This window comes from Phalacrocorax carbo, chromosome 13 (genome assembly GCF_963921805.1).
Source record: "Phalacrocorax carbo chromosome 13, bPhaCar2.1, whole genome shotgun sequence".
Classification (NCBI taxonomy): Eukaryota; Metazoa; Chordata; class Aves; order Suliformes; family Phalacrocoracidae; genus Phalacrocorax; species Phalacrocorax carbo.
The window spans coordinates 2,701,227-2,729,119 of record NC_087525.1 but is presented as its reverse complement, the minus strand read 5'-3'; the positions used below and the strand labels follow the sequence as shown (position 1 = coordinate 2,729,119).

General features: G+C 42.5%; 1 protein-coding gene across 5 annotated transcripts in view; it reads left to right on the top strand.

Annotated features, from left to right (window-relative positions):
- The window catches only part of PCDH15 (protocadherin related 15), an 826,977-nt gene that overhangs the window by 611,631 nt on the left and 187,453 nt on the right, over positions 1-27,893 (top strand). For all 5 annotated transcript variants that reach the window (XM_064464573.1, XM_064464572.1, XM_064464569.1 and 2 more), the window contains 2 exons: positions 16,012-16,218; positions 26,855-26,989. In XM_064464573.1, the coding sequence (XP_064320643.1) occupies positions 16,012-16,218; positions 26,855-26,989 (342 nt within the window). The remainder of the gene's footprint in view (positions 1-16,011; positions 16,219-26,854; positions 26,990-27,893) is intronic.

The window sequence follows — 27,893 nt, the reverse complement described above, 5'->3', positions numbered from 1 at the left end:
ATTTTATGATTACAGAATCATAAAATTGCTGAGATTGGCAGGCATCTCTGGAGATTGTCCAGTCCAACCCTCCTTGCTCAGGTTGGGGGTTAGGGCAGGTGTTGAGTACTTCCAAGGCTGGAGACTCCACAGCTGCTCTGGGCAACTTGGTCCAGTGTTGGACTACTCTGAGATTAAAAGTTTCTCCTTATATTTAAATGCAGTAACTTATATTTCTTCCCCCGCCCTGCCCCGAACTGATCCCAGTGCTCCAGATGTGTCTCACCAGTGCTAAGTAGCACTTGACCCACTTAGCAATGCTTTTTTCCTAATGCAGCACAGGTTTGCTGCAAGGGTATTTTGCTCAAATCATCTACCAGGACCCCCAAGTCCTGCTCTGCAAAGCTGCTTTCAAGCTTTTTGGCCCCTTGTGGCAACTGGTGCCTGGGGTTATCTCTCCCCAGGTGCAGGACTTGGCATTTTTGGGGTTTTTTTAACTTCATGAGACTCCCATCTGCCCATTTCTGCAGCCCGTCAAGACCCCTCTGAATGGCAGCACACCCATCTGGCAAGTCAGCCACTTCTCCCAGTTTTGTATCGCCTGCGAACTTACTAAGAGTGCACGTGGTCCCATCAACTGGGGCATTAATAAAGATGTTAAATAGTGGTGACACCACTATTGACCCCTGGGTGCACCTCTATTAACTGGCTTACAGCTGGCCTTCGTGCTGTAGCAGCCGAACCCTGTGTACCCAGCAGTTCAGCCAGTTTTCAGTCCACCTCATTGTCCATCTATCTAGTCCGTACTTCACCAGTTGTCTATGAGATCATATGGAGACAGTGCCAAAAGCATTACTCATGTCAACCTAAATAATACCCGCTGCTCTCCCAAAACCTACCACGCCATTCACCTCGTTGTAGAGGCCTATCTGGTCAAGCATGAATTGCATAAATCCACATAAAGCATAAATCCACACTGATGACTCCTAATGTCCTCCTTGTCCTTCATATGTTTGGAAATGGTTCCCAGAATTATTTTCTTCACCATGACCTTTCTTAGCACTGAGGTGATGTTGACAGGTCTGTAGTTCCCTGGATCTTCCTTCTTGCCCTTCTCGAAGACAGAAATGACATTTGTTTTCTTCCAAACCTCAGGGACCTCTCTTAATTGCCAAGAACCTTTCAAATGTAGTGGAGAGGGATCTTGCAGTGACATCGGCCAGCTCCCTTAGCACATGTAAGTGCATCCCATCAAGTCTCCTGGCTTTGTGTATGTCCAGTTTGCTGATACATATCCCTAACCTGATCCTCCTCAGTCTTCCTTGCTTCAGACTTTTCTGTGGGTCTCAAGGATGGAGATTACTGAAGTCAGGTCTTACCTGTAGAGGCTGAGAAGACAATGACATTGAGTATTGCAGTTTTTTCCATCTCCCCTGTTGCCCTGTCCCACTCAGCAGCAGGCCCACATTTTCCATAGTCTTCCTTTTGCTGCTGATGTAGAATATAGAAGTATAGAAGCCTCTCGGCGTTCAGTTCCAGGTGGGCTTTGGCTTTTCTAAACCTGCACGTTAACTGTAACCTGCCTGCTCAGACAGTGCTTCGATAGTCTTTCTGCATCACCTGTCCCTAGTTCCGGTTCTTGTAGGCTTTCTTTTTATGTTTGAGTTAATAACTGCGGGGTTCCTCCTGCTCCTATAATCCCGCAGGCTTTGGTGACCAGCCTGGGTCCACCACTTCCTCACTTGGTTGTCGGTTGTCATCTCCTTGCCGAGCTGATCAGCTGGTTGGCGTAGATGCTGTTGGCCCACCCCTACCGTTCTGGTTGTAAAGATGAGGATTGACAGTAGAATTGCAGAAGGACTTTGTGAGACCAAATGAGTCGGTGATAAAATGGCTGGTAAAATTATGCATAGCTTAAAAATTAAGTGGTACAAGTCTGAAAAGATCATCCTGGGCTTATACACAAAATGATGCATTCTGGCTTGACTTGGGAATGAGGTGTTGGCACTGTAACTGATAACTGAGTGTGAAGGTTGGCTCAGTGATCTGTGGCTGTCAAAAAAAAAAAAAAGGCAAAAAGGCAAATTGAACGTTAGAAATAATGAGGAAAAATAGAGAACAGAACAGAGTTAAAACCACTGCAGTACTGTACAGATCCAGGCTGTATATGTGCCTTGACCACAGCGCACAGCTCTGGTCTCATCACCAAAAGGGTAGAGCAGAACTGAAGCAGGCTCTTACTGGGTGAGGAAGGAAGAAGGTATGATAGACACCCATAAAATAGTGCCACAATTCTGAGAGTGAAGAGGAATCAATAGTTCACTGTCTCCTGCCATGCAAGAGCTAGGAGTTATCAAATAAAACAAGCAGGTGGCAAGTTTAACCCAGGCAAAATAAGGTGGTTGTTCATCTAATATAGTTTGTCTGCTTTGACAGACAGTGATATGGGGCTGAAAGTTGACATGGGCTCAAGGGGAGGCAGGGCTGGCTCATGGAGGGAAAAAAAATCTATTGATACAAAGTGAGATCCATGGATATCTGAGCTGCTTTCATTCTTCTGTAGGCTTCTGTCTTTGGGTGCAGCTGCAACTGATTTTGCACTGGATGGATTATTGTTCTGATCTAGCGCAATTCTTCTTATGATATTCTTCTATTGTGAGCTTCAGAAAACATCAAAAGAAAACACAATGCTAGCAGGCAATGAGAGGACATGCACCAATTGAGGCTCACTAGGCTGGAAACTCCTGGATTGCTGTTACAGAAATGGTCCAAAGCCTATGGGTATTTTGGGACTTAAAAAGTCCTGAATTATCTTTTTTCCCCACTTCAGAAACTTCCTATTTGCAATGTTTGTTAGATTTTTGTAATAACGTCAGCCTCCAACTCTTCTCAGCCTGTTTTGATCTCTTGGCTCTGTGTATCTGTTGACCTTTATTTATTACCTTTTTCAGGGTAGCTCTAGTTTTCTCCTCTTCTGGTATATCACGAGGAACATATTTTCCTGCATTTAGGAGGATTTGTGCCTGTTTATTATGCCATTTATTTAATTTAAACAACATGATAAAGACTTATTGGTTTGAAGTACACATCTGGGCTGCAGCATTTGAGAACTCTGAGAAAACTTCACAGTGATTGCTATCGAATAGGTCTTTAGAAAGTAACCTATATGTTAAAGAGCTCATTTTCCTAATAGTGTTGGTTTTTCTCAAATGTCTCTGAGTTCAAGATGGAAAATAAAACACAGGCCCCAGGGCAAGTATGGTTTTCAAAAAAATTTTGCCCTTGTTTTGAAACTGCTTTGGTTTTGTGTCTCTCTTTTGAAATGCAACTGAAGATAGTCTCTGATGTTCTTGCACAACAGTAGGGATGTATCGGCCACAATGGGAAACAGGGCGATTGCTCTGCCTCAAAACAGAACATGAACTGAACAAATGAGGGTGGTTTTGTACTCATGGTGACAGATTAGAAGAAGAACGGAAGAAATGTATTTTCATTAAATAGTTGCCCAATCCACTTCCTGACAATGATGAAATCTTCGAAATCATTAGTTCGGTTGAACTGCTGTGCATCTCCTGTAGGTATTAAGTACAATAACTGCTTTTTAAATTAGCTTTTCAAATGTTCATCCCTTATGTGAACTCAGTATTCAATTACTTCTCTTGGCTTATCACTGTCACAAAAGCGTACCTAATCCAAATAGCCTGGAAGTGTCTGTTCTCTCTGAGGCGGCCTTTTTTTCGATCTTGTGTGTAATACAGTAGATGTAGAAAGTCGATGCAGAATTGAAAATCTGAGTGCAAAGACAGGTTTTGTGTTTGTGAATAAGGAGAGAAAAAAAGGGTACAGGAAAACCAGACTCTTTCCTATGCATCAATAAAATGTTTCTTCGTATCAGTCTCTCTGCAGCATTATCATACACATATTGAAAATAGCAAGTGTGTCCCGCGTTTGGCAGCATCTCAGCGTGGTAAATGTTTTTCACTGCCTGTATTTGCGTTGTCACAGATACACATTAGAAAGACCCGTGATGGTGAGTTAAGACCCTAAATTGTGTGTCATCACTAACAGAAATGAAAATATTAAAACCCATAAATGGTAAGTTCTGTAATGTCTTTTATTTACGGAAATAGCTGTCTTTCCTTTTTGCAGCAAACAGGCCTTCCCCCCCGCCCCATTTAAAACTTAAACATCCATCACTTAAAATTTGGCTAATGACTTCATAGTTGGCATTTTCTTTAACTGAAGGGAAGAAGAAAGTTTTATTGTTTGGAAAGGTGGTAAGTGGCAGCTGTAAGTATTGCTGCTCACTGCACTTACAGCATCAGAAGCCCTGCTGATACTGAAGTCACCCTTGATACATGAAGAAAAAAATGTACATTTCGGGTTTGGTTTTTTTTTTAAGCATAGCGTCTAGGTGTATTATGTGCCAGCGTCATCTCACTGCCACTTTACAAGCTTCGCTGATGGTAAAGTGAAATGTCTTCTACATTCTAACGATACCCTCTGCTTCTTGTCCTTAAGCCAATTTTTAATCCACTTCAGTAGTTCTTTCCTTATGCTGAACTTTCTGACCTTGCAGATTAATCCGGTGTGTGATATACAATCCTAAAGCTTACCCCAAATCTGGGTAAGTTATGTCCCTAGTTTCACCTTTATCTCCCAATTCAGTTATGCGCTTAAAAGAAGCAACTTTGTCAGACCTGACCTTTCTTCTCTGTGTGTGTGCTGACTGCTCCTTTTTTAAATTGCATTGATTTAAATACTGTGCAGTGTTTCCATCTTCTCTGCAGCTTGAAGTCAAGTTTAAGTTGAGTGTCTGAAGTTCCTGGGCTATTTCCTTGTATCTTGTATTAAATAGAAAATCTGAAGCGACCTGCCTGCAGTTCTCCAGTACTACATCTCCTTCAGTGAGCTGACAAACATGTTTGCCAGAGGCTTTTCCGTCTTTTAGTGTATCTCTTGAAATGCTAGGGTATAATCAGTGGCAGGGGAAGCACAGAGGATTTTGGTGGTCTTTGGAAAGGAGATGAGTGCAAGACTGGAAGCAGTGAGGGCACCTGAAGTTATAACATTCATTGTTCTCGCTGGGATGCTTGTGAAAAGATAGCCGGACCGAATAAATGACACCGCTTAGAGGATGGGCGCAGGTCGTGGTCGACCGGGCAGCGGCGCTCTCCTTGGCCTCTGTGAGGGAGGCTCTCGTAGCCTACTAGAGGTTCTCTCTGTCGTCTTTAGGTCGGTATTTTCTGGCGGTAAAGTTTAGTGTCGTCATTCTTACAGCACGCCTAAACGGATGCCTCAGTTCTAAACCCAGCATTAACTTCTACCAGCAAAAGAACAGGCTCGTTTCCCTTTCAGAAAAGCCGAAGGTCAATTTTTAGTTATATTGTGAATCCTATTCAAAGAGCATTCTGTTCTTTTTGTTTGCTTCATGTGAACATTTAAATATCTGGGATGCAGTGGCGTGTGTTTTTTGCGTGGGATTGTATGTGTGATGGTGCAGATATTTTAAAAGCTTTGTCTCAAGCTCTAAACAGTTGTATGTTAGGGTATAGAGGTATCATCATTATTGAACTGGAAGAAATAAAAAACATGGAAATGATTGCTTAAAATAATACTAAGTAAGCCATGATTTTTGAATGCTATGAAAAAAATCAGTCTAGCCATAGAATAAAAATGCAAAGTTATATTTATCCATCAAATACATTTTTCATCTAATTTTGATTCTTTCGTGAGTGATAACAAAAGTTAAGTTCAAGCACGTGGTTGTGACTTACACACTTCAGATACTGTGTCATGTAGGGAAGAAGCAATGATTTAATCCCGTTATTAAAGAAACGATATCCAGAAGCTCACCTGGCTGGGGTAGGTACAGCAGGCTTAGGCTGAAGAAGCACAAGGAGAACCATGTCTAAAATCCATTTTGTTGAATAAAAGTATTAAGTTGCTCAGGGAATTAAGAGGATCGTGTTAGCACAGAGTAAATGACTTTAGAACCTAACTGCAATTTGAAAAACTTTGGTTGTGAAGAACAAAAGACTGGTGGCACTGATTTCAGCAAACTCTTTGGTCAAGTAGTGCACGAAGAAGTTCATTTTAATGGACCAATTGGTTGCATGGGTTCCAAGAAACATTCTTAGGGCTGATATTGGTGTAAACTAGATTATTTCCACCACTGGTATTTATTCTTTTAGCTCTCCACCATTTTTTTTTAGGTTTTAGACATTATTGGCCCAGTTATTTATTGGACGGTGATAACCTACCTTCATTTTTTTTGGGTCAGGAGGTCTGTGATAGGCTCTATTGTTATTTTAGACACTATTTCCAGTGGTTTTGTCGTTGTGACAGAGCCACGTCTGTTTTAACTGGATCAGAAAGGCAATATATGTATTTTTAAAATTGTCAGAAACATGCTGTTACATGGGTGGTTGCATGTGCCAGATTTACCAGCAAATCAAGAAAAAAACCACAGAACAACAAAGGGACATGGGAATATTTAGTGCTGCTGCTTTGAATATGCTCGTATTCCCTTCTGGCGGTGTATTGATTTTTTCCCTGGATCTGAAGTTTGTGTGTGTGTACACATGCTAGAGTGGGCATTTTCAGGAGGGAATTTTAGAGGCTTTCATACCTGATAAAGGTTGTATGCAGAAGGAAGATGAGAGATTTCTGAACTTGAGTTTCTTGAAACTTGAGTTTTACACCAAGCAAGGAATGATCCTTGTGAGGAAATATTTAAAGCACAAAAATGAGATCCCAGCCTGCTCCCAGGAGTGTTTCTGTATCTTCTCAGATAGCTATTTAATGTAGCCATCGCTTCAGCCAGAAGGATAAATGAAATGGAAGCTTTTATAAGTCAGTCTGCTTATAATGGTCTTCAGGGGAGATATTTCAAGGTAACTTACCCAAAATTTCATTCCGACAGGTTTTCTCATAAAATTAATTCACTTTTCCCTGCCACCCTATAGAAATCTCATCCCTTCTGAGCAATGTCAGTTCTGTCCAAGCGCTAGGCAATGGGCAAATGTTATGTTGTTGTGTTGACCAGATGAGATCTTTTAGAGGAGGGGTGAGCAACTAACTCATCTTTGTCATTGGTTGCTGTTGAAATACTTAAAAACTCTCCACAGTTTCTTCTCAGGTGAGTTGCCGCTACAGTTGCAGGCTCTGTGAAATGATGTTGTTAAATAGCTAACAAAGACATCTGCTTCCAGCGTGAGCCCCTTTGCTCAGACCCCTCCTGCAGTTGGCCGGGGGCGGGTCACACTGGGCAGCCGCCTGTTCATCAGCACCACCCTCTTGGCCAAGCCTGCGGATCTGCTGCCTCTGGAGGAAACGGCCACCTACCTTTGTCTTCCTTAAGTCTCAAAGACCTTCTTGTAGATCAGTTTGCGGGTCTCGCTTCCACTCTCCCACACTGCAAACGTGCAGCCTGTCACCCGAAGGGGGAAAAAGTTACTTAGGTTGCAACTGTTGTTAAGATGGGTTAAGTTCATGTTTATCCCCATGCACTGCTTCCCCCTCGGCTCCACTCGCTCATCCTCCTCTTGGGATTGGAGGGTGGAGAGACAGAAGCCCGGTTTTCTTTATTTATTGACGCTAAAACTGCCTGTGAAGAACAGGTGTGAAACATGCCCGTTACTGGTGCTACTACTGCCCGAAATGCACCAGCTGATGGTGCTTACAGATATGTACCTTGCGATTTTTGTCAAAACGGCATATCATGAAGAAATATAGTTACAGGGAAGACTCACATCAGGCCTGCATGAGGGATAAAGGTTGCTTTGCCCATAGGAGCACTTCTCTGCATCTGCAGAAACATGGGGAAAGGCATTACATGAAGAAAAGAAAATGTGACATCCTAGAATCCAGGCTCGGTTGGTACTATGCAAGAGCTGAGCTGGGAGACTGAGAGCTAGAGCTTGGGACTTAGGCCCCTGTATTTCACCTACACTCAGCTTTGTACTGAATAACTAAAGTTATTCTTGTGGATCTGTCTCATAGCCTTTCTTCTTTACCAGCTATGCGGAGTTAAGATGCCTGTATGAGTACTGAAGTCATAAAGAACAGAAAAGACAGTCAACGTATTTCAAAGAATCATAGAATCATTAAGGTTGGAAAAGACCTCTAGGATCATCAATCCAACCATAAACCCAATGCCACCATGATTCCTAAATGATGCCCTGAAGTGCCACGTCTACACGTCTTTTAAATACCCCCAGGGATGGTGACTCCCCCACCTCTCTGGGCAGCCTGTGCCAGTGCCTGACGGCTCTGTCAGTAAAGACATTTTTCCCAATATCCAACCTAAACCTCCCCTGGCACAGCTTGAAGCTGTTTCCTCTCGTCCTATTGCTTGTTACTTGGGAGAAGAGACCGACCCCCGCCTCGCTGCAACCTCATTTCAGGCAGCCGCAGAAGAGCGAGGTGGTCTCCCCTCAGCCCCCCCTTCTCCAGGCTAAACCCCCCCAGCCCCCTCAGCCGCCCCCCAGCACACTTGTGCTCCAGACCCTGCCCCAGCCCCGCTGCCCTTCTCTGGACACGCTCCAGCCCCTCCAGGCCCTTCTTGTCCCGAGGGGCCCAAACCTGAGCCCAGCATTCGAGGTGGGGCCTCCCCAGGGCCGAGCACAGGGGCCCCATCCCTGCCCGGCCCCTGCTGGCCACCCCAGTGCTGACACAAGCCCGGGGGCTGGTGGCCTCCTTGGCCACCCGGGCACTGCTGGCTCATGCCCAGCCGGCTGTCAGCCAGCACTCCCAGGGCCTTCTCCGCCGGGCACTTCCCAGCCCCTCTGCCCCAGGCCTGGGGCGCTGCCTGGGGCTGGTGTGACCCAAGGGCAGGACCTGGCACTTGGCCTTGTTAAACCTCACACAACTGGCCTCGGCCCATCGATCCAGCCTGTCCAGGTCCCTCTGCAGAGCCTTCAGCAGATCAACACTCCCACCCAGCTTTGTGTCACCTGCAAACTTACTGAGGGGGCACTCGATCCCCTCATCCAGATCATTGATAAAGGTACAAAACACAGCTGGCCCCAACACTGAGCCCTGGGAACTGACAGAAAATTTAATGGTATCTCACTATAACCTTAAGGAAGTGGAAGTAAAATTGTGCCGCCTTCCATATAGCAACCAGGGTTTTTGAGAATCTGTTCATTCAGCAAAGTCTGTTCTTGAACTGTAGGCAACAGTTTTCTATATGCAGCAGTGATCAGATATGAGGTATGTTTTGACCCCAGCATTATGGTAGTCACAGTTGGAAAGTCTGGCAGAAATTCAATTTGAAGGATTTTGAGCTGAATGATTTGAATTAAGATAATCTGAATTTTACATAGGCCACCATTACTTTCACTGGATGCTGAGCAGGACCTTTAAAGGCATAACGGACAGAGCCTGGGAGCAGGCAGGGTAGCATTTATACAACGCTGCTTCTGTCTTTGCCGGTAGGTTTTGAATGTATGATGGAAGGGATGATGCTAAGATAAGTTTTAGCTGAGTTGGAAGAGGTGGCAGCCATCTTCCCAGGAGGTAAAAGCTGTGAATTAACGCTGCTCAGAAATAACAGCTGAAATGGAAAAACAGGAGCCTGCTGTGTCGCTTTAGGCTGGTTGCAGGAGAGGATTCGGGCATAGAAGCAAGGGGCTGGCGACATAGAATCAAAGCTGGAAAGAGAAAACATTTCTTCTGTATGGCAGGTTAAAGTTTTGCAGTGTGCCTCTGGCTGCTGTGCTGGATACTTGACTTGTAACCACCAGGGTTGTTGGGAGTTGTTGGGTTTCTTGGTGTTGTTTTGGGTTTTTTTGTTTGTTTTTTTCTTTGTCCTACTTAAGCTATTAAAATTAACTTGGGGAGATCAACTCTGAGGTCTTGTGGAGGAGCAGCAACATAGAAGTGTCTTAGATAAACTGCACACTGTGGGGTTTTCATGCATCTTACGGCAGATTTTCTGGACTAAGTATTCCTGAAGTGTTATACCAGGGCACGGTGCAGAAGTCTCATTCTGTGAATCCACAGAGAAATAGGAACCCTGAGTTTAAGCAAAGGTGACTGTGTTTTGCTTTCTATTAGACGTTTCTACCTGCTCAAGCGGGGGTGGGGGGGTTGGACAAGATGATCTCCGGAGGCCCCTTCCAACCCCTACCGTTCTGTGATTCTCTGAGACAAGACCATACTGCTTTGCACAGTGGGAGATGACATTGTGAACCTGGGGCGCGTGGGATGGAGCAGACAGGTGCTTCCAGCTCTCAGTGATGCTGATAGCCTGCCTGCGAAGTTGTCTTCTCCCACAGCATTCCTTGGTAGCTGTACCCCCCGCGACTGTCCAGGCATCCCCACCATGGGTCTCTTCAGCACGCCTGTGCTTTGCCCTCTTCCAGTGGCAATGGGCTTGGAGAGCAGAGATGGTGCAACAGGAGCACCGGAGAGTCTTGCTATGCAGCAGTGTCCATCTGGAGGTTGTTCTGTTGTCAAAGGTTAGTTTATCTCGCCAAACAGATCCCTGGTAGCTCAACAGGAAAAGAATTTCCATATTTTTGTGTCTTCTTCTGAAGATTCAGGGAATTTTATTGCATTGCTTTCATTTCTCCTTTCTGTTGGGGAACTGTTTCGTCTAATGCTTTGAATAAGTGAACTTCGTATTGTTTCTGTATGGAACATTTCTTCAAGTTGGTAACCCAGTCAGTTGCTCTTTGCTCCTGGTACGATATCACCAGTGGGGCTGGTTTCATGTCATCCCTGGTCATCTTCCATGAGGGCAAAATTATGTGTTGGCTGCTACAAATATAAGCATTCTGCAATCTGCATGTAAATGTTCAATACTGCATTTTAAATGTTCAAGCAGCAGGTTACATATGCTTTTTCACAGCAGATTACGTAATAAATGTAGTTAAACTTCTTTGGTTTTAAAATTAAAACATTTCATGCTATTTTATCTTTTTTTTTTCCCCTCCCTTAGGTGCACCCAACTACTTAACTACAGCAGTAGTTCCCAGAGCGTAATTCTGAGCTGCTTGCTTTGTGTGTCTTGGGGGTGGTGTGAAGGTACCTGCTGTTCTCCCATATTCATTACAACATGCAAGTCTAAAGTCCTCATCACCATGTGTGTCACTGATGAGGGCTTCGTTGCGCACTTGTTCTTTCTTGCTCGATTAGTGTCTCCTTATGATTCTGTATCTTCAACCTGAACCATCTCGCCAGCTTCACTGCAAACTGCTCTTTTGACTGAAGGACTGTGGAGTCCATTCAAGAGCAAATATCATCCCTGGGTTTATTTGAAAGATCACTCATTGTTTTGAACAGCAAAGGACGTTTTTGGGGGGGACTAGAACTGGAATGCTTTGTGTCTTGAATATCAGGGGCTTGCTTTCTGAAAGAAAGGTAAAATGTGCTCCAAATTATGTGACAGGACGCGGAGATGCTCAACTTGTAGCCAGCAAGCCCGAGCTAGTGTTTAACAGGCCTCGATGAGGAAAAACTGTAAATTCAGTTCTCTAAAAACAACAACAAAAAACCACCCCCACCCCCCCAAAAAAAACCCCAAACCACAAAAAACCCCAACCAACCAAGAAACAAACAAAAAAACCCCACAACCCAAATAAAAAAAACCCATCCACCACCCCCACTCCCCCCCCCCCCCCCCCCCAAAAAAAAAAAAACCAAACCAAGAAGTAGTTAAGGAATAGGGGGATGCAGCAAAAATTGACAATATTACAGGTATTGTATATTTTTGCAGAATTATGAAGGGTATGCATCAACGGTACGAGAACTGCTCCTAGCCAGGCATTGCTCGGGGAATATGTATGTAAATTACGAAAACAAATCAATTTGTCATCTTTTATATGAAACAGAAGAAAAAAGAAGTGGCTGTTAGAGAAGATTTCTTAAAAACATTGCTTGAAAGTGAATATTTGTAACTAGTATCTTACTAATTTCTTCTTTAGTTCATCATGTACTTTTGTGGGCCCATCATTATGTGTAAAGGCCAAAAGGAGAAAGAACTTATTTGTATTTTCCAGTGGCTTCAACCAGAACAACTCTGGAAGAGGCCTTGTAAGGAAATGAGCGGTTTGTTCTCCCGTCCAGCTTTCAGCTCATGGAGAGGAAGAGCTTATATTTGTCTTTCTGTTCTTACGAATATTAGGGCTGGGTTTTTTTCTTAACACATAACTGTGTACTCTAAGGATCAGAAAACAGCGACTTTTTTCTGTGGAGGTTGTGTTTCACCTTCTATTGGTCGGAGCAGTCTCGATGTAAACTGATAGCACTAGGCTGTGAAAGTGATTGGAAGTGAGTTTAATGACAGTCTCACAAGTAGGTAGGTTGGATTAGAAAAGCAGAAATTGAATGCTTTTTTTAGTAGATTTGTAAAAGGAAGGCACACTGAGCTGGTTAGAATTTCAGCACTTTTTTCGTTTTTAAAGCACTTCCCTCTCTCTTACCAGAAGTGTTTTGCTTTACTTTCTTCGGCTGTTGTAAAGGACATTCTTTTTGAGTAGGCAACACAGGTCAGATGCAAGGGCTCAGGTGCTGCTGGACCTAATTCTGCTCAGCCCTTGAAGAGGAATTTCTGGTCCTGCGGATGGCACTGGCGTTTGCTGCTTGGTGCTGGTGGCTCCCGAGGTGGGTAGGGCTGCAGAGCGAGGGCCTTCATACCTGTCCCATCTCCTGTGCCTGAGCACCGAATCCTGAGAGCTGAGCTCTGGTGCTTTGGGAATTTCAAGTCCTACCCTGATACATTGATTTCTGGATTAGTTCTGGAAAGGAGGCGATTTCAGTGGTGGGTTCCAAAGCTTGCTTTTTTCCCCCTAAATATAGGTGTCTTTGGAAACAAAACTTAATTAAACGGCACAAGAGTTGAGCTGAATGTGGTGGTTTTCATATGGAAGCCTGGTAGTCGAGCACTTGCTGAGGAAGTGCAAGAGTGAAGCTGAGTTGTGTCCTGGTGCAGCGCTGATGCTGTGTCCTAGTGCTGCCAGAAGCCGCAGCTGGGAAGCGGCTGTCACTTTCTGAAGGGTTAGTTGCCTAATTGTCCAGTTCCCAAATGGGGAAGCCAGAGGTAATTGCTTTGACCAGGGTACCCAACCTGGTGAACAAAAAGGAAAGCACCTGCGAAGTTGAAGTGCTTGTGAGTTGAAGCTCCCACTGAGGAAGGAGTCCTTTTCGTTGTAATCTTGGTGTCTAGGGCCTAAAATTTCAAGTCCAATCTTAGGAGCACACATCGTTCTTTGTATTTGACCCCATGTAATTTAGAGCACTGTCTCTGCCTTCAGAAAGGCACTGCAGTGCTGTGGTGATGATGCAGTAAATGCACTGCGTAGATTAATATTTTCTCTTCTAACCCAGGACGGGGTCTGTGCTCACTTATGCTTTAAAGCAAGGCCGGTATTGTGGCACTTCAGCTCTTAAGAAGGTTGGGACCTTCTGTTCTTTGCATTTTCCTTCTTTTATAATCTCTTTGCAGCAGTTGCAAGGAACATCAAGGTTTGTTATAAAGAAACTTGCAGCAGTTGCGTGTAAACTTTTTACTGTTTTTCTTTATGTGGAACAGAGCATTTAATGACGTTCAGCCATAGATCTGCTTATAAAATAGAACCGGATCAATATGTATTTGTTGCTCATAGAGTGGACTTTTTTCTGAGATTTTTTTTCAGTGTATTATATTAACTTGGGCAAAAACTCTCTGTATCAGGACGTTTTTGAAGTTTCATCCTAATGGGTCAGTAGCCAGATTACTTCTCAGTAATTTTGGTGGTGTTAGTTTTTACGCATGAAGTTTATTTTCATTCAGTGGAGCATCAACTTCAAAATAAATCTCATTTCTGTAAATTATGTTCAGCATTTGGAAGTCACCCGGTCTCCAGTCCTATTCCCAGCTGCAGCTATATCGGATTTGAAATGTGCTGCTGTTAACTTCCGCAGGACCAGGATTTCCCCGGGGATGTTTGGGTGCTGCTCTGTTGAATGAAATTCAGTGTAATTGGGAGGCTTATAACTAAATGCTAATAAAACTGAGATCTGTGATTCTCTTACAGTGACCAGTGTGAAGAATAACTTCCTCAGCTAATGCAAATATCTTTAAAACTGGTTGGGATCGCCCAGAAGTATCAGTCTCCTTGGGTGGACTGGAGCCTGGTGTACTATTTTCCTGTTGTATGTTTTATTTGAATAAGAATAATTGAAGTTGGCTGAAAAAAAATATTCCTACTTAATATGGTAGTAATTACTTGAGGCCATTACAGGTTTGATCGCTACTAGTATCCTGTACCCCTAGAAGCATGTAAGAACAGCAGTAGATAAATATGTTGCCTCCTGCACCCTGGTTACTGAAATCTTAATGTGCCAGTGAATTAACGAGCAGAACTCCCAATTTCTTCAAGAGAGTTTTGTCTCATTAACAAAAATTAATCTCCTAGGATAAGCCTGACTAATTTCAGATACTAGTGTCTGCTTATGTAAATCCACTCGCGAGGTCTGACCTCACCCTCAGGAGCCAGAAAATAGACACATACAAGGAGGTGGGTGAGTGGTTGCTTTTAAATCTGTGCCAGTACCACTGTTGCCCGTCTTTTGGTCAAGGGTATTGCTGATGTATTCTAAAGAGGAAAACACATTTTTTCCGAAGAACTGAGTGTTTTGAATGAGCTTCTTATGAGTTACTAAAGGTGTCATCACCTACTTTGAACAAAATAACAATTTTGATGGTTATACTCCTTTTTAGTTGAAATGGAAGCTTTTATCAATAGCATACTGCTGATGCTTAGTAAACAAAGCAAAGCTTTATACAGAATGATCATGTTGCAGACAAAACCAAAGTGTCTACAGAATAAATTAAAAATAACGTGTTGATGAAATCAAAATGGGATGTTTCCAGAAGAAAGCTCCTTGGATGTTGGTTTTGAAAAATGAGGAATTCTCGTCTTTTGAAATGGGGGAAATACCAGAATGAAAATAAAATCTCTGCAAACAAAACTACTGTTAACAACAATAATTTAGGTACTGTTCTCTCTCTTCTGAAATATTTTTACACCTGGGAGGTTTATTGGACAAATCACTTCCCACATGTGCAGAAGGGTAATAGAGCACTACTGTCACGGTCCCAGGGTCCGTGGGCTTACAGTTTGGCAGTGAAGCCACAGGAGTAGGAGAGGGCCTACAGTACCCTGCTAGTGCCTTGCTACAGGTACACGTGCAGGACTATAACCAGGACTGGTTCGCTTTTTATAAATTAAAGAACAAATCACTTGTTGTCTTCTACTTCTTTTTTTTATTTACTTCAGTTAGTCATAGGTAGTAAATTTTTTAAAAAAGCAACATCATGCATTTGTATTGGATTAGCGCACTGGAATGGGCAATTAGCGCTTTTATGTTTAGGAACTTTGAAAATAAGAATAAATCAGATTAAACTATCTGTGAGTAAATCTTGGTAGGGGAGGTGTTGCCATTGAAAAGTGGGGGTTATTATTTGAAGTAAGGAATTTTGCTTGACGTTCAGAAACAGGCAAAACCAAAATTAACATCACACTCATGTAACACTATAAAGATGGATTTTGGGGGAGAAGGAGAAAGAGCCATATCCAGGGCAATGTGCTCTTCCAGTAACCTGTGGCAAGTACCATATGCTCGTGTGTACTGGTGTCATCCTTTGGTTTTAACTCTCTTGCTAGTGCTGCGGGTGTAGGTTCTGTTGCACAGTCAGCAGCTTCCCGTTTTCTTTCATCCTTTGAAGATTTTCCAAAGCTCTCAATCCTGATGGCTTAAGGAACTGTGTTTGCACGGTGCTGTACAGCTCGGGGCTTCATTGTGGCTACTGAAAAGGTTATTGGGACTGAAACTCTTTCTGCTCGTATACCCTAGCTAATTTTTATTTGGTGTTTCTTTTTTTTTTTTTTCCTGATGCTGAGTTTCATAATAAGGTGACCTAAACATTGTTATTTGTTTCTATAACTGGATTGTAATTCTTAAATATAAGCCAACACCAGTTAGTAATTGCTTGTGGTTTTACTTGGCTGAGAGCCTTTGATAAATAAGGTGTTTTTTTAGGCTGAACAAGACAACGGCCACCCTCTTCCTGCCTTTGCCAATCTGCATATTGAAGTCCTTGATGAGAACAATCAGAAGCCTTATTTCACAAGGTCTACGTATGAGGGCTTCATCCTCGAATCCTCCCCAGTGGGAACAACCATCTCTGATAACCAGAATCTGACTTCTCCGCTACAAATCATGGTGTTGGACAACGATGTGGAGGAGGTATGTTTCTTGTTCTTTTATAGTGTTGTACTGGTGTTTACCTTTTTATTATTTTCAGAGTTCTTTCTTTTTTTAATATTTTTTTTATTGAGACAACACTGTTTGGTCAATAAGTAAAAAGAAAAATCCTAACATTGTTACCTTTTTTTGTTCTGAGTTCAAACAGATTTGAAAGTGCACCTGAACTGAAAAACTAATCTGTATTTTACTCAGCTCTCCTTAAGATTGTGTTCTGTTAGAGAAGATGAGTGCTTAGTGCAAAGAGGGGGAAAAAAAATACCTCTTGTGAGAAGGATGAATCTGCCACACAGCGTGGGGAAACAGGAGGGAGAAGCTCCAAGTGGAAGGAAGTAGTAGCTTGAACAAACCGGGAAGAGGAGGAATAGGAGGGCAGAAGTTCAATCCATTCTTTGCTCTGCCCAGATTTTGATACTAACATTGCTCGTAGTAAATATTGGGCATCTTCAAAGGAATAGTAACCAAGTGGTAACAAATCAACACCTGTAGGGCTGACGTTTCTTCTGTTCTTACTGAGGCTGTTGCTGTTACGTGGTTTCTTGATAACGCTGCTTTTGGACTCTGACCACCGTTGTCTCTCTAGTTGTCCTTTTTGTTCTTTTTTTGTTCTGTTCTCTTCTTCTGTTACCTTCAGATATGTACGGAAAGCGAGGTTGTAGGCATAGGTTTTGTAGTAATATTTAGAGTATATGCAAATATGCTTTAATGAAGTTCTTAACTTGATAGTCTGAAAACAATCTTCTGTTATTTAAAGTTTTGCCTGTGACATAGGCAAATTCGTTACTTTTGAGAAACACAAGAGGCTGCTGTCACTGAAAGATGCTTTCGACATCGCTGTCTGCATTAGAGTGATTTATTGTCCTAAGAAGCTATTTTAAAGCCCACACTTATGTAGACTGTCTCCTTCCCATCCATTAAAATATCTCAGTCAATTTATGAGCATTCATAAAAATCGGTTGGAAGGCAAGGGCTGTTGGAGATGGTTCTCGTAGGGGCTGGGTAAAAGGTGCGGAATAAGTGCACGTAGCAGTCACCCGCAGGCATGGCTGATGGGTTGTATTACTTGTGAAATGCTCTTGTGAGGCACCGCTTTTGCTAAAAGCAAAGCAATTTTCCTGTTTGATCAAATTAATGGGATCTTGTAGGTTGCTTAATGTAGGAATAAGAAAGGTGTGCAGGCATCACATATGGGTTTGTATTTACAACACATTGTCTGATTGTGTTGTATAAAATCTGTGTGTGTAATGTGTGCCTGAACAAAACAGAAATCAAATCGTACCAGTTAGCGTCTGTTGTTCTAAGTCCTTTTTAAGGTACTAATTTGAGAGATTTTCTCGGAAGGCTGCTTTTAGTTCTGTGATACATATATGTATTTAAAAAAAAAAATGGGGATGTTTTTAGCCTAAGCAAATTGCTGTATATTTTGCTTAATCCACACTTCCATGAAAGTACTAGTAAACCCTTTGGCTGAAGTATGCCTTGGTGCATATCTGTTTGTTAGAGAAATCTGGAGGGTTAGGGCACTGTTTATGCCCACCTTATAACAAGTGTGGCTGCCTATTAACTTTACAGAAATGGAAAGAAAGGTTATTAATCACCTGAAGAGTGGAAAACTGAAAGCGAGCAAGTCTGTCTGTGGGACCGATAGACTCGCATGCTGGATCGGCGTGGTCTGGAGCTCGGAATGTAGTGGGGGTTTTGGCAAGCTGGAGAACGTGTGAACCATTTCTGCCTGGGTTGCTGCACTGCCAGTTCGGGCGATGGGTAGCCGAAAATAGTACAGAAATCTCCCTGTTAACCCACAATGTGCCGCTGGTGGTGCCAGCAAGTCACTGATGTTCCAGGGGCTGAGATATTTGCCCTCAAGGCTTTGTAGCCGCAAAGACTGAGGAACATCCTACTGTGCAGACACAGTCCACAGTGGTAAAAGAAGTCACGCCGCACGGCAGGTGAGGGAGGGGCTGAATGCCTGGTGCTTGAAATAATTTGAAACAGCTGTTTTTATGAAAGAGAATTCAGTGTCCCAGTTCAGACAAATTTGTGTGGCAGTTTTCCACGCTGGTGGGTTTTTGGGACTCTCTCCTATTTCCTTGTAGATGATATTGTTACACTAAAGGCATGACAGGAGGACTTTGGACTTCATTAACCTCCAGAGGTTTTTTAGGTGGTAGTTATTAGTGCTCTGATTAACCTTTCCCTGGCAGTTGCACGACTCTACCCACAAGATGTCAAAGGCAGATTTCATAATACAAGGTTCTTCATTGTAACTACCTAGTCGATCATATACGAGACTGAAAATTAAGATTACTTTGATCTGTTAAATCCTCAGTTTGGACTGACTCTTTGTCTAGCAAATGATATTTGCATACTCTCAGACTGCAAATATTTAATTTCAAAAACTGCTCAGAAGAGTAATTTGTTCCCTTAAACTGCTTCGTGAGGTTTGTAATGTAACCCTGGTATTCATGTTCTCCTCCAAAAGTGCTTTCCGTTACTGATTTTATCAGTACAAGTTCAATACCTCAGGTTTTGAGGGGTGCTCTGAAATTTGTCGCAAGCAGTTTGACCACAGGGCTCCACATTTTATTGTTGTGCTTTCTCTGTAGTACATCAGCACGTTCCCATGAAGTTATCTCAATATTTGGGTATTGAATAGGGCAGTTCATTCATATACTTGTGTTTACCTGCACTAGAAATTTCAACATAGGTGTGGCCCAACTATTTGTAGTTTTAATTGCATCACAGAGAACAAAACAAATCTGTCCTATCTGCAGCAGATATTTCATAACTTAAATAATCTGCGTCCAAAGATGATGAAAACCAAGTTTATCATTCTTGAACGCAAGCTGCTTTGCACAGCTGATTAGAAGTTGCTAAATAGTTCTTTGTCTCAGTACAAATAGATGTGAAATTTCCTATCCACAGGAAATGACCATTCAAGGGCCCAAAAGCGTTTCCTAGTGAACTTAATGCTTGATTGTTTTACATCATGTTTTTATTTTCGTTGGATAATGAATAACAGCAGTTTGATTAAGTTAGTGAAAATCTAGTTCAGTCACATGACACAAAATTTGAATGAAGAAAAATAGTTTTCCAGTGAGTTTTTTCTGAGTATTATTGAAAACGTGTTGCAGGATGAATAACTGCCAAGGATTTCTAGACTAGGAAATGATATGGCATAAAGACTTAACGTTGACACCCCACCCCATCCCCTCAAAGTGAGGACAAAATAAGGAGGATCTGTGGCCCTGCTCGGATGTAATGCCGTGGGCTGCGCAAGATGGGCTGCGGAGGAACGTGGCCGGTGCCCCTCGTGCTCTGTCCTCCTTGAGGCTGAGATGGCGTGTACCTGCGAGGCCGCTTCCCTTGGGCACGGGGGGATAAGGGCCAGCGGCACGGCCCTCGGTGCTCCTCACCACGCCTGGGAGGTGCAGGTAGAGGGAAGAGTGGCTCTGTCTCAGCAACCTGAACTACTCGGGGAACCTGGTGTCGGGTTCCGTGACTGTATCAGTCTTCTCTCTTGTGTGTTTTGTTGATGCTTAAGGCCAACCAGATCTGATCCACCAGGTCCGCCCGACGCCACGCGTCCTCTCTCTTTCCAGAATGCTGTAGAGGAACCTCAGCACCAACAGAGATCTTCCTGCAGCCGCGGAGAGGTGACCAGCCTCGCCCTCGGGTGGAAGTGCTCTGTGCCATTTCCTGTTCCGTCGGCATCACCTGGCTCGTGCCAGCACAGCTCTTTACAATTCCATGAAATGATACAGGTGCAACATGGATGCGAGGGAGGAGGGAATCAGATTGAACTGCCTGTGTTGATACAGGTGTCAGTGATTCATGGGGTGCTTATACCCCGTTGTGGGCATGGGCCTTCCAGCAGAGCAGGGCTGGGAGAGCAGCAACTGCCTGTAGCTCATACCTAAAATGGCCAGACAAACTAAAATGACAGGTACCTTCTTGATGGGACTAGGTGGTAGCTCGGGGTGGATTAGTAAGCACAGGTAATGCTTATTAACTTCTGCCGGTCTTAATGTTCTGATGGCTTCATTGTATCTTGGTAAATTAATGTATTTAGTAACTAGGGATTGCTGATGAGAAGTTGATATAGATCCTCTACGTGCTCGTGCATGTTAGTTTCCAATACTGACACTGGCTAAACATAATGTATTCAGTCTTCTAATTGACAAATCAGTTGAGATTATATTTCATAGCAAAATAACTCCCTGTCCTCATATAAATGCATGAGGAAAGTGGTCATCCTATCTGTGTATGTTAAGAAAAAAACAAAAACACATTCTAAATTTAAACCTTGTGGGAATTATAATAGGGTCCTACTGTAAACCTTCCAAAAATTAATTTATAGATGTGACATTGCAAACAGACCTTTAACTAGAGCAGCACTGCCAAGTGCTGATATAATTAAGTGGTCTGTTTAAATGGCATAAATTAAATTAAGCCACACAAGTACCTTAAGACCTGAGTAAACCAAAGCTGAGATGAGGAATTTAAACAGTATGGTCTGATTGCTGTTTACATAAGGCTTCCTGAGCCACTTGCTTCCTTACTCTTTTGCTTCCATGGGAAAGTACTGATTTCTTCTACTCCGGTGGTTAGGGCTGGTGAAAAAGCTACACAGTAACCGCCTTACTGCCTTGTGTGGCCAGTTGGGTTGAATCTCTCTTAAAAAGAAAAACGAAACGAAAACCCCCCAGGATTTAACTTCCAAGATGGAAGAAGCTGGTAAGTATTCCTACCCATTACTACTCAACTGCCAAGGTGTTTACCGATACCACGTGCGGTGTCTTGATGAAGCAGCTCGGAGTGTCGGGTAATTTGTGCGTTGCTCATTAGAACACAAAATGGATGTGGCGTTTGAGGTGTGCCAGCATGCGTTCCAAAGCGCTTACCATGCGCGCGCGCACGAAAGGACCCGTGCAGGAGCCCTGATGCTTCTGGGGATGCCTACAGCCCAGCGCAGCATCCCTGGGTGCCGGCATGACACGGGTCAGTTGTTGCCATAGGTTTCTCTCCAGGTCCTTTTCTACCGGGCCAGTTTCTTGTTTTGTGCTTCCGTTGTCTGTGGAAGTCAATCTAAGGACGTGGCTGCTCAACAGCCCTGTTTCCAGAGAACTTGTGGGAAATCTTAAAGAATGATTATTTTATATAACGGTATCTTAGTAGCAACCCGGGAGGACAGAGCAAATAATGGATAAAATAACTTCTAAATGTAACTGTTATGGATTTTCAATTATATATCCAGATAGGGAAAAAGAATGGATTTTTTTTCCATCCGTAAGTACTGAAGTATTTAAAGTATCAAAGCGTTTTTCTCTAATATTTGCCTGATTGCTTATACGTTTCGCTGCTACTGTTTGAACCTGTTTCGCAGCCGGTATTCTCTCAAGGGGACCGTTCTCATAACACCGCTATCCCTGCACAGCACTTCTGTGATGCCCTAACAGTCACATTACGAAATAGTAATTCAGGAAATATTCTTCCCACATGTAACAGACTAATAATATCATTATTAAAACAAACAAAAGGGAAAGGCAAAGCGAAAAGGCTGCTTTTCTTTCTTTAGGGTTTATAAAGATAGCCTTTTTTCTTTTCTGAATCTTTCTGCTTAAGAAGGAAAAATAAAAATCATAACATTGAATGACTACTGTGGTATTTTATTTCTTCCTTTTCTTGTGTGTAGGATGAATATCTAATGTTTTGTGCCTTCTGAAGTTATTCTTTCTCTCTTTGAGTTTCTTAAAGTCCTCAAGGAATTTGTTTCCTGTATATCTGCCCTGTTTTAAACAAATACTGTTAATCAGTAGAAGTGCTGAAGATGCTGCTCCTTGCCCTCTCTCTGGAGTGGCTCACCTGTGTGAGGAACAGGAGATGATTTTTTTTCAAAACTTCTCTGTCGTCTTTTCGTTCAGGGAGAGGCACGTCCCTCTGTGCCTCAGCCTGAAAAAGTCTAAGTGACTATGGAGTCATGCTTGAGCCTCAGCCCTTGCTTTGTGCAGGGGCCGGTGGGGTTTTGGTGGTGATGGAAAGAAGTCAGAATTAAAGCACTGCGCAGCATCCATCCTGGTTCTCTCGTTAGTCTTTTGACATCTTTTCCTCCAAAGTGGAGATGACGTAAATGGTGAAGAGCTTTTTTTTAATTATTATTTTAAATTGTACAATTAAATATTATTTAAATGAACTCACTTTAAAGGAAAAAAAAAAGTTTAAGGAGAAAAAAGTTATTTATAGGGTGTCCTAGGCAAAGTCTTCTCAGGCTGGTTTACCTCCGCTAGTTTTCCAGTTGCTCAGAAGGTGGGCTTCATTTGTTGTTCTCCTTGGGTTCTGTTCATCTAAGCAGTTTTACAGCTAAAGCCATCATGAAGACGTCTCAGGAGGCTGTGCTTCAGGTTGAAGTTCACCCCAGATGCTGTCTCTACATCGTCTATTCCACCCAAGCTATTGTTGACCTGGAGAACCATCTCATCAGCCCCTGTAGAACTCACCTCACACAAGCTGGAGAAAAGCAACGAGGTCAGTGCTGAGACAGCCTGCAAACCCCTTGTCAGCGGGACTGAGAATCTCACTTGCTTCGCCTCTGCAAGACTCTGAATCTGATTTTTGCAATGAAAGGTGTGAGTGGAAAAGATTTTCTTCTTTGACCCAGAAATGAAGAGAGCAAATGCTGGAAACATCTCTTCAACAAACAACCCTTTTCCCTGGGTGTCTCAGTGCTGATGATCCTCTACATGAAGAATGTTGGAAAACCAAGACCTGTCATTAAATTGTCTTTGTTATCGCTACAGCTTTTTGGAGACAAGCCTGTGCTAGCAATCGGGAAGCCCAAGCGGTTCTGATACTTTCGGAGCTTGTTCTGGGTACCCTGGATAATTTCACAGCCAAATATATTCCCTCTAAAAAGGCCTTGAGGATGTTGAAGCACATACAGAATATGTGTCATTGTCTGATCATTCTTGACAATATCGGGTAATTTTGGTTTAATTTTAGTAAATTGTGGAAAACTGTTCGCTTTAGGAGGAGCTTGTCAGCCCTGGTGGGAGGAAAGGAGCAGCAGGAATGTAACAGCAACATCTGCACAGGCTCTCAAACTTTCAGGAACCTCTCCAGAGATTTTGAAGCAGAACAAATTGAAACCCAGGCTTTGCTAGTTAAGAGGGCACTGGAGCACTTTGAGTCTCATTTTATTGTATTTTTGTCTCTAATCATTTTTCCCAATTGTACCACTTTTGTGACGTCCATCAGTATCAGATTTGTGTTTCTTTACTTGTATTTATTTTGTATCATGTGTTTTTCTTCATAGCTTGCACCAGGTGCCATTCCTGTAGGTATTGGGTATTATGTTTGCAAAATTACTTTTTGTTTTAATTGCATGATTGATTTATTTCCTGCTGTCCTCCTTAATTTTTCTCTGCCCTGTCAGTGTTTGAGTCTGGGACTGTCACTTGTTTTGTGAAGCCTGCAAAGAACCCTTTAAGCACATTGCGCCAGGTTCATTTAGGGTATAAAGTTGCACCGCAGTTACGGTGCGATTGCTTTATTTTCACTAAATTATTATATGTCTTTATAGAAATCTTAAGTATTACAGAAAGTATTTTTTAAAATTTAAAAAGTACCTACTAGTCAGTTTGACGAATGTGAACCATATCAGGTTTACAATTTACAATTAGTTCAAGTAATTGCATGCTTGAAATGGTCCTTGCAGGTGTACTCTTTTGTGTGGATTCTGATAGTTTTCTACTTAAAACTATATGCTGAACAATTTGTCAGAGACAAGCGAGTCTCCATGACCCAGTGATATAGTCAGGAACCACAGTGCTTAAGTCCTGGCCCCAAAATAAGAGCAGTTAAAAAATTTGAAGTATTGGAAATACCGTTGGCAACGTAGATGGATTGTTTCCCACAGTTGCACTCTCACAGTATCTGCCGCACACAATGTTCGCAGTTAAGTGGAGCAGACTTTCCTTCAGCATAAAATGTGATAAAAATATAAAAGCCTAACAATGCCAAGATTAAGGGAATAAATTGCTTTGTAGGTCTGGTACACATGGAAGGTAGTAGAAATAGGCATTGATTGCAGTAAAGGTAATTTAACTTACACATTAGGATAAAATTCCTTATGCGAGAGTAGGTCAGGAATAGGATGGATTACTTTGACAGTGTAGGGGATCTCCATCATTGGTTTTTCTCAAGAACAAATTAGGAAAAAACCACTTTTGTTAGTGTTCAAAATGGCATGACAAGCAAGAACTGTAAGAACTATCCAGGGTTTTTGTAAATTAAATTTTTGACTGACTTTGTGGTGTTTACAAAGCGAACAGTTATTGGCAATTACCTTCTGTAATTTTTCATCGAAAAAAAGGGATTGCCGTCTGCATTGCTAGCTGTAAAATGAATTTTAATTTTACTGAAAGCTGGCATAGTAGCAGCAAAGCTTTAGGCAATAGGAAACCACTCATTTGGAACACTTTGATATTTCTTTCACAAAGCTTTCAGCAACCGAACTGGTTTCTCATTGAACTAGTACAATCTTAGCCTTCCCAAACATGTGCTTTAGAGTATTTTGGATGGCTAAAATCAGTTTCTCCTTCTGTTGTACTAATCTTCCTTGTAGTTGTTCACTATGACACTTAGTGCATGTTAGAGTTAGCTCAAGTGTTTCTGCCTGCTATACTGTAGGGGTTGGTGAGCTTCCCAGCGGTCTGTTTTCTTTTTTAAATTCTGTAGGAGGGACAATAATGACAGGATAGGAGTTACCTTGTAGAAGCGTTTTGGCTTCACATTGAGCAAATGTTTGGAGAAGAAGAATGCAGTGCTACTTTTTGGATAATATTTTGAGTACAGCTGTCTCTGACTGCATTGTGTGTCCTACCCTGTATGGGCGGCTTCTGTAGAATTACCTTGGAAAGTAGATGGGAAAAATACTTTTCAAGTTACGCCTTCTGCAGCCACTGCATTTTCTGTTATGTTTTATTCACGGTACTAGTCCTCTGATTCCTCTTGTCCCCATTATTTGGGGCAGTTCGGAACAGTTTTTACAGGACTTGTCTCCCAACCTTTTGTGTTTTGCCCAATCACATTTGCATTCCTCCTTTGTAACTTCACCTCATATAACAAACTAACTAAATAACGGATGCCTGAGAGTAGCACATTAAGTCAGGTTAAATTAACCAGATTACATACAAGGACACAGAAATGTTTGCTGGAATACTGTAGGCAATAAAAGGTAATGTAGTTTATTTAACAATTTAGCTGTAATATAGTGACCTGTGCAGTCTAATCACTTTACTAACTCAACAGCATCTTTAAAGAGACCGGGGAGGATGTTGAGGCATTTCAACCTCGTCACGATTCACATTTGTCTTTTCAACAACACAGAGACCAGAAAAGTGTCTTGATTTGTGGGGCTTTTCAGAACCCCCAGGGCATACAGCGTTTAAACACCCTTTTTTCCGGCTCTGTGCTGGCATCCAGCAGGCTGCAGGGTAAGGACTAAGGGTAGGAAGTCCATTGTGCAGCTTTGTATCCATCTGGTAAGTTCACACTGGAAGGAACTGGCATGAGGTTCTGGACTTCAATTAATCTGCTCTATTCCCTGTGAATACAGCAATAATTTCTGTGTGTGGCAGAAACGTTCCTCCCCGTTTCCGTCAGCTGAGATTCCATTTGCCCCAAAGTTAATCTGCCTCTTTCCCCAGGGAACATTTCATTCTTCCCCGTACTCGGATAATCTGCTAACCATGCTGGGAGAGAGGCTGGAAGTGGAAGGTTGAGTTCCTGAGCGGCTGCTCAGGGTATCTTGCGAGGCATTGCACTGTCTTTACCTTGTCGCGTGGTTTTGCACCTGCAGCACCACTCTTGGTGCTCGCCCAGTTGTACGTCGAGCCATCCAGCCCTGAAATCTGTGCTCCCAGCAGGCTACCTGGGGAAGTCACGAGTAACAAATTTACGATGCCTTGACTTGCCTTTTTTTCCCTTCTCTTTACCTTAAAATGTTACTTCCTATTGAAAATTATACCTCACTTGCTTTACTATGGTTTTCACCTAATCAGCTGAGAGATTTGTAATTCTGCATCAATATATTTTGATCCTTTCCAAGACACGAAAAGAATCTCTGAAGAGCATCTATTTAGTGATATGCTTCAACGTATATGATTATATTTTTTTGTTGCATCGACCCAACTGTTTCATTGCTCCATTAATCAAGATAAGTTTCGTTTTGTTTTTAATATGGTAGAATGCTACTGCTTGAATCTAGTTTCTTATATTGGTAAGTTATGTTTGGCTTAAAAATTATTCTTTTAATGAAAAAAAGCATCGTTTAAAACTAGCAGATACAGGTATTTGTTTACCATTTGGTTTGCTTACTGTATAGGCTAAACTGTATTTTTAATGCATTTTTCATCAAGATGATTAGATTTTTCAGATCAGCAGTGCTATTTTTTAGGTTTGAGGTTTTCTTATGCTTTTGAAGATTGAGTTAGTCACAGTATTTGTGCTTTCTGCTTATTTAGGTTTCAACTAAAACAAGCACTTACACTGAGTAATTGGAAACTTAATGGTATATATGAGTTTATAATGAAATGCTCTTTTTTAATATTGTTTAAAGACCAAGGATCCCCAGCTCCATCTCTTTCTGAACGATTACAATACGTTTTTCACTGTGACTCAGAGTGGCATCACCCGCTACCTCACCCTGCTGCAGCCCGTTGACAGAGAAGTCCAGGAGCTTTACACCTTCTCGGTAAGCTAAATCCACTTGAAGGCACGTCAGGCATTGCTCAGAGCGAGTGTTGAAAAATCATTAGTTGTAGTTCATTGAAATGGCACAGAAGCAGCAAAACACCTGAAGGATGAGTAGCAGCAATTCTGGGGCAGGGGCAAGCTGATAACTGGGGTCGTGTGCTCTTCCAAAATGCATGTGTTTGGTTTGGTAGCAGCATCATCTCCATGGTCGCAGGCTTGTATCCTGCTCCTCCCCACCCTCCCATGACACAGCCCCACTCTTTTGTACCCAGCATGGCCTTTGAGGCCACTTTTGCCTTTTCTTGTCTCATCCCTTGAGCTAGGAACATCTAGGACACCTCTAATGGCCTTTCTGCTTTATTTTACTACAGAATAAAAAAGTAGGTTAAAATAGACCACAGCCAGCAGTATTTAAAAAACAAACAAACAAAAACAAGCCCCAACAAAACAAAAAGCCCAAAACAAACAAAAAACAAACCCCAACAAATAAACCTTAAATTGACTTAATACTCCATGGGGCATTTCCCACTCTGTATGTAAACATCTTAACAGCCCTAAAGCGATTTGCAAATGTGCTGTAGGGAAAGCCCTTCCTCTGCAGGGCTTCCCAATCAATGCCTCCATATCTTCTGCCTGCTTCTCGTTTGAAAGAAGAGTTCAGGTTTCCTCTCTGGAGTAAGAAGGCCTCTAGCTCTTTAAGTCACACCTTAAAATGCTGTCTCTTATATTTAACATGTGAATAGCACCTGTGTGTGGCAGTGCCCAGGTGAGACTTGCAGTGTTAGGTTTGTGAGCTGTTGTGCCCAGGTCCTTGAGGGTGCTCAGAGCAGCTGGGGACAGGCTCTGCCCTTCCAGCTGAGGACTGCAGCTCGGATCCTGGCCCCAGCCCTGGGAAACAGTTA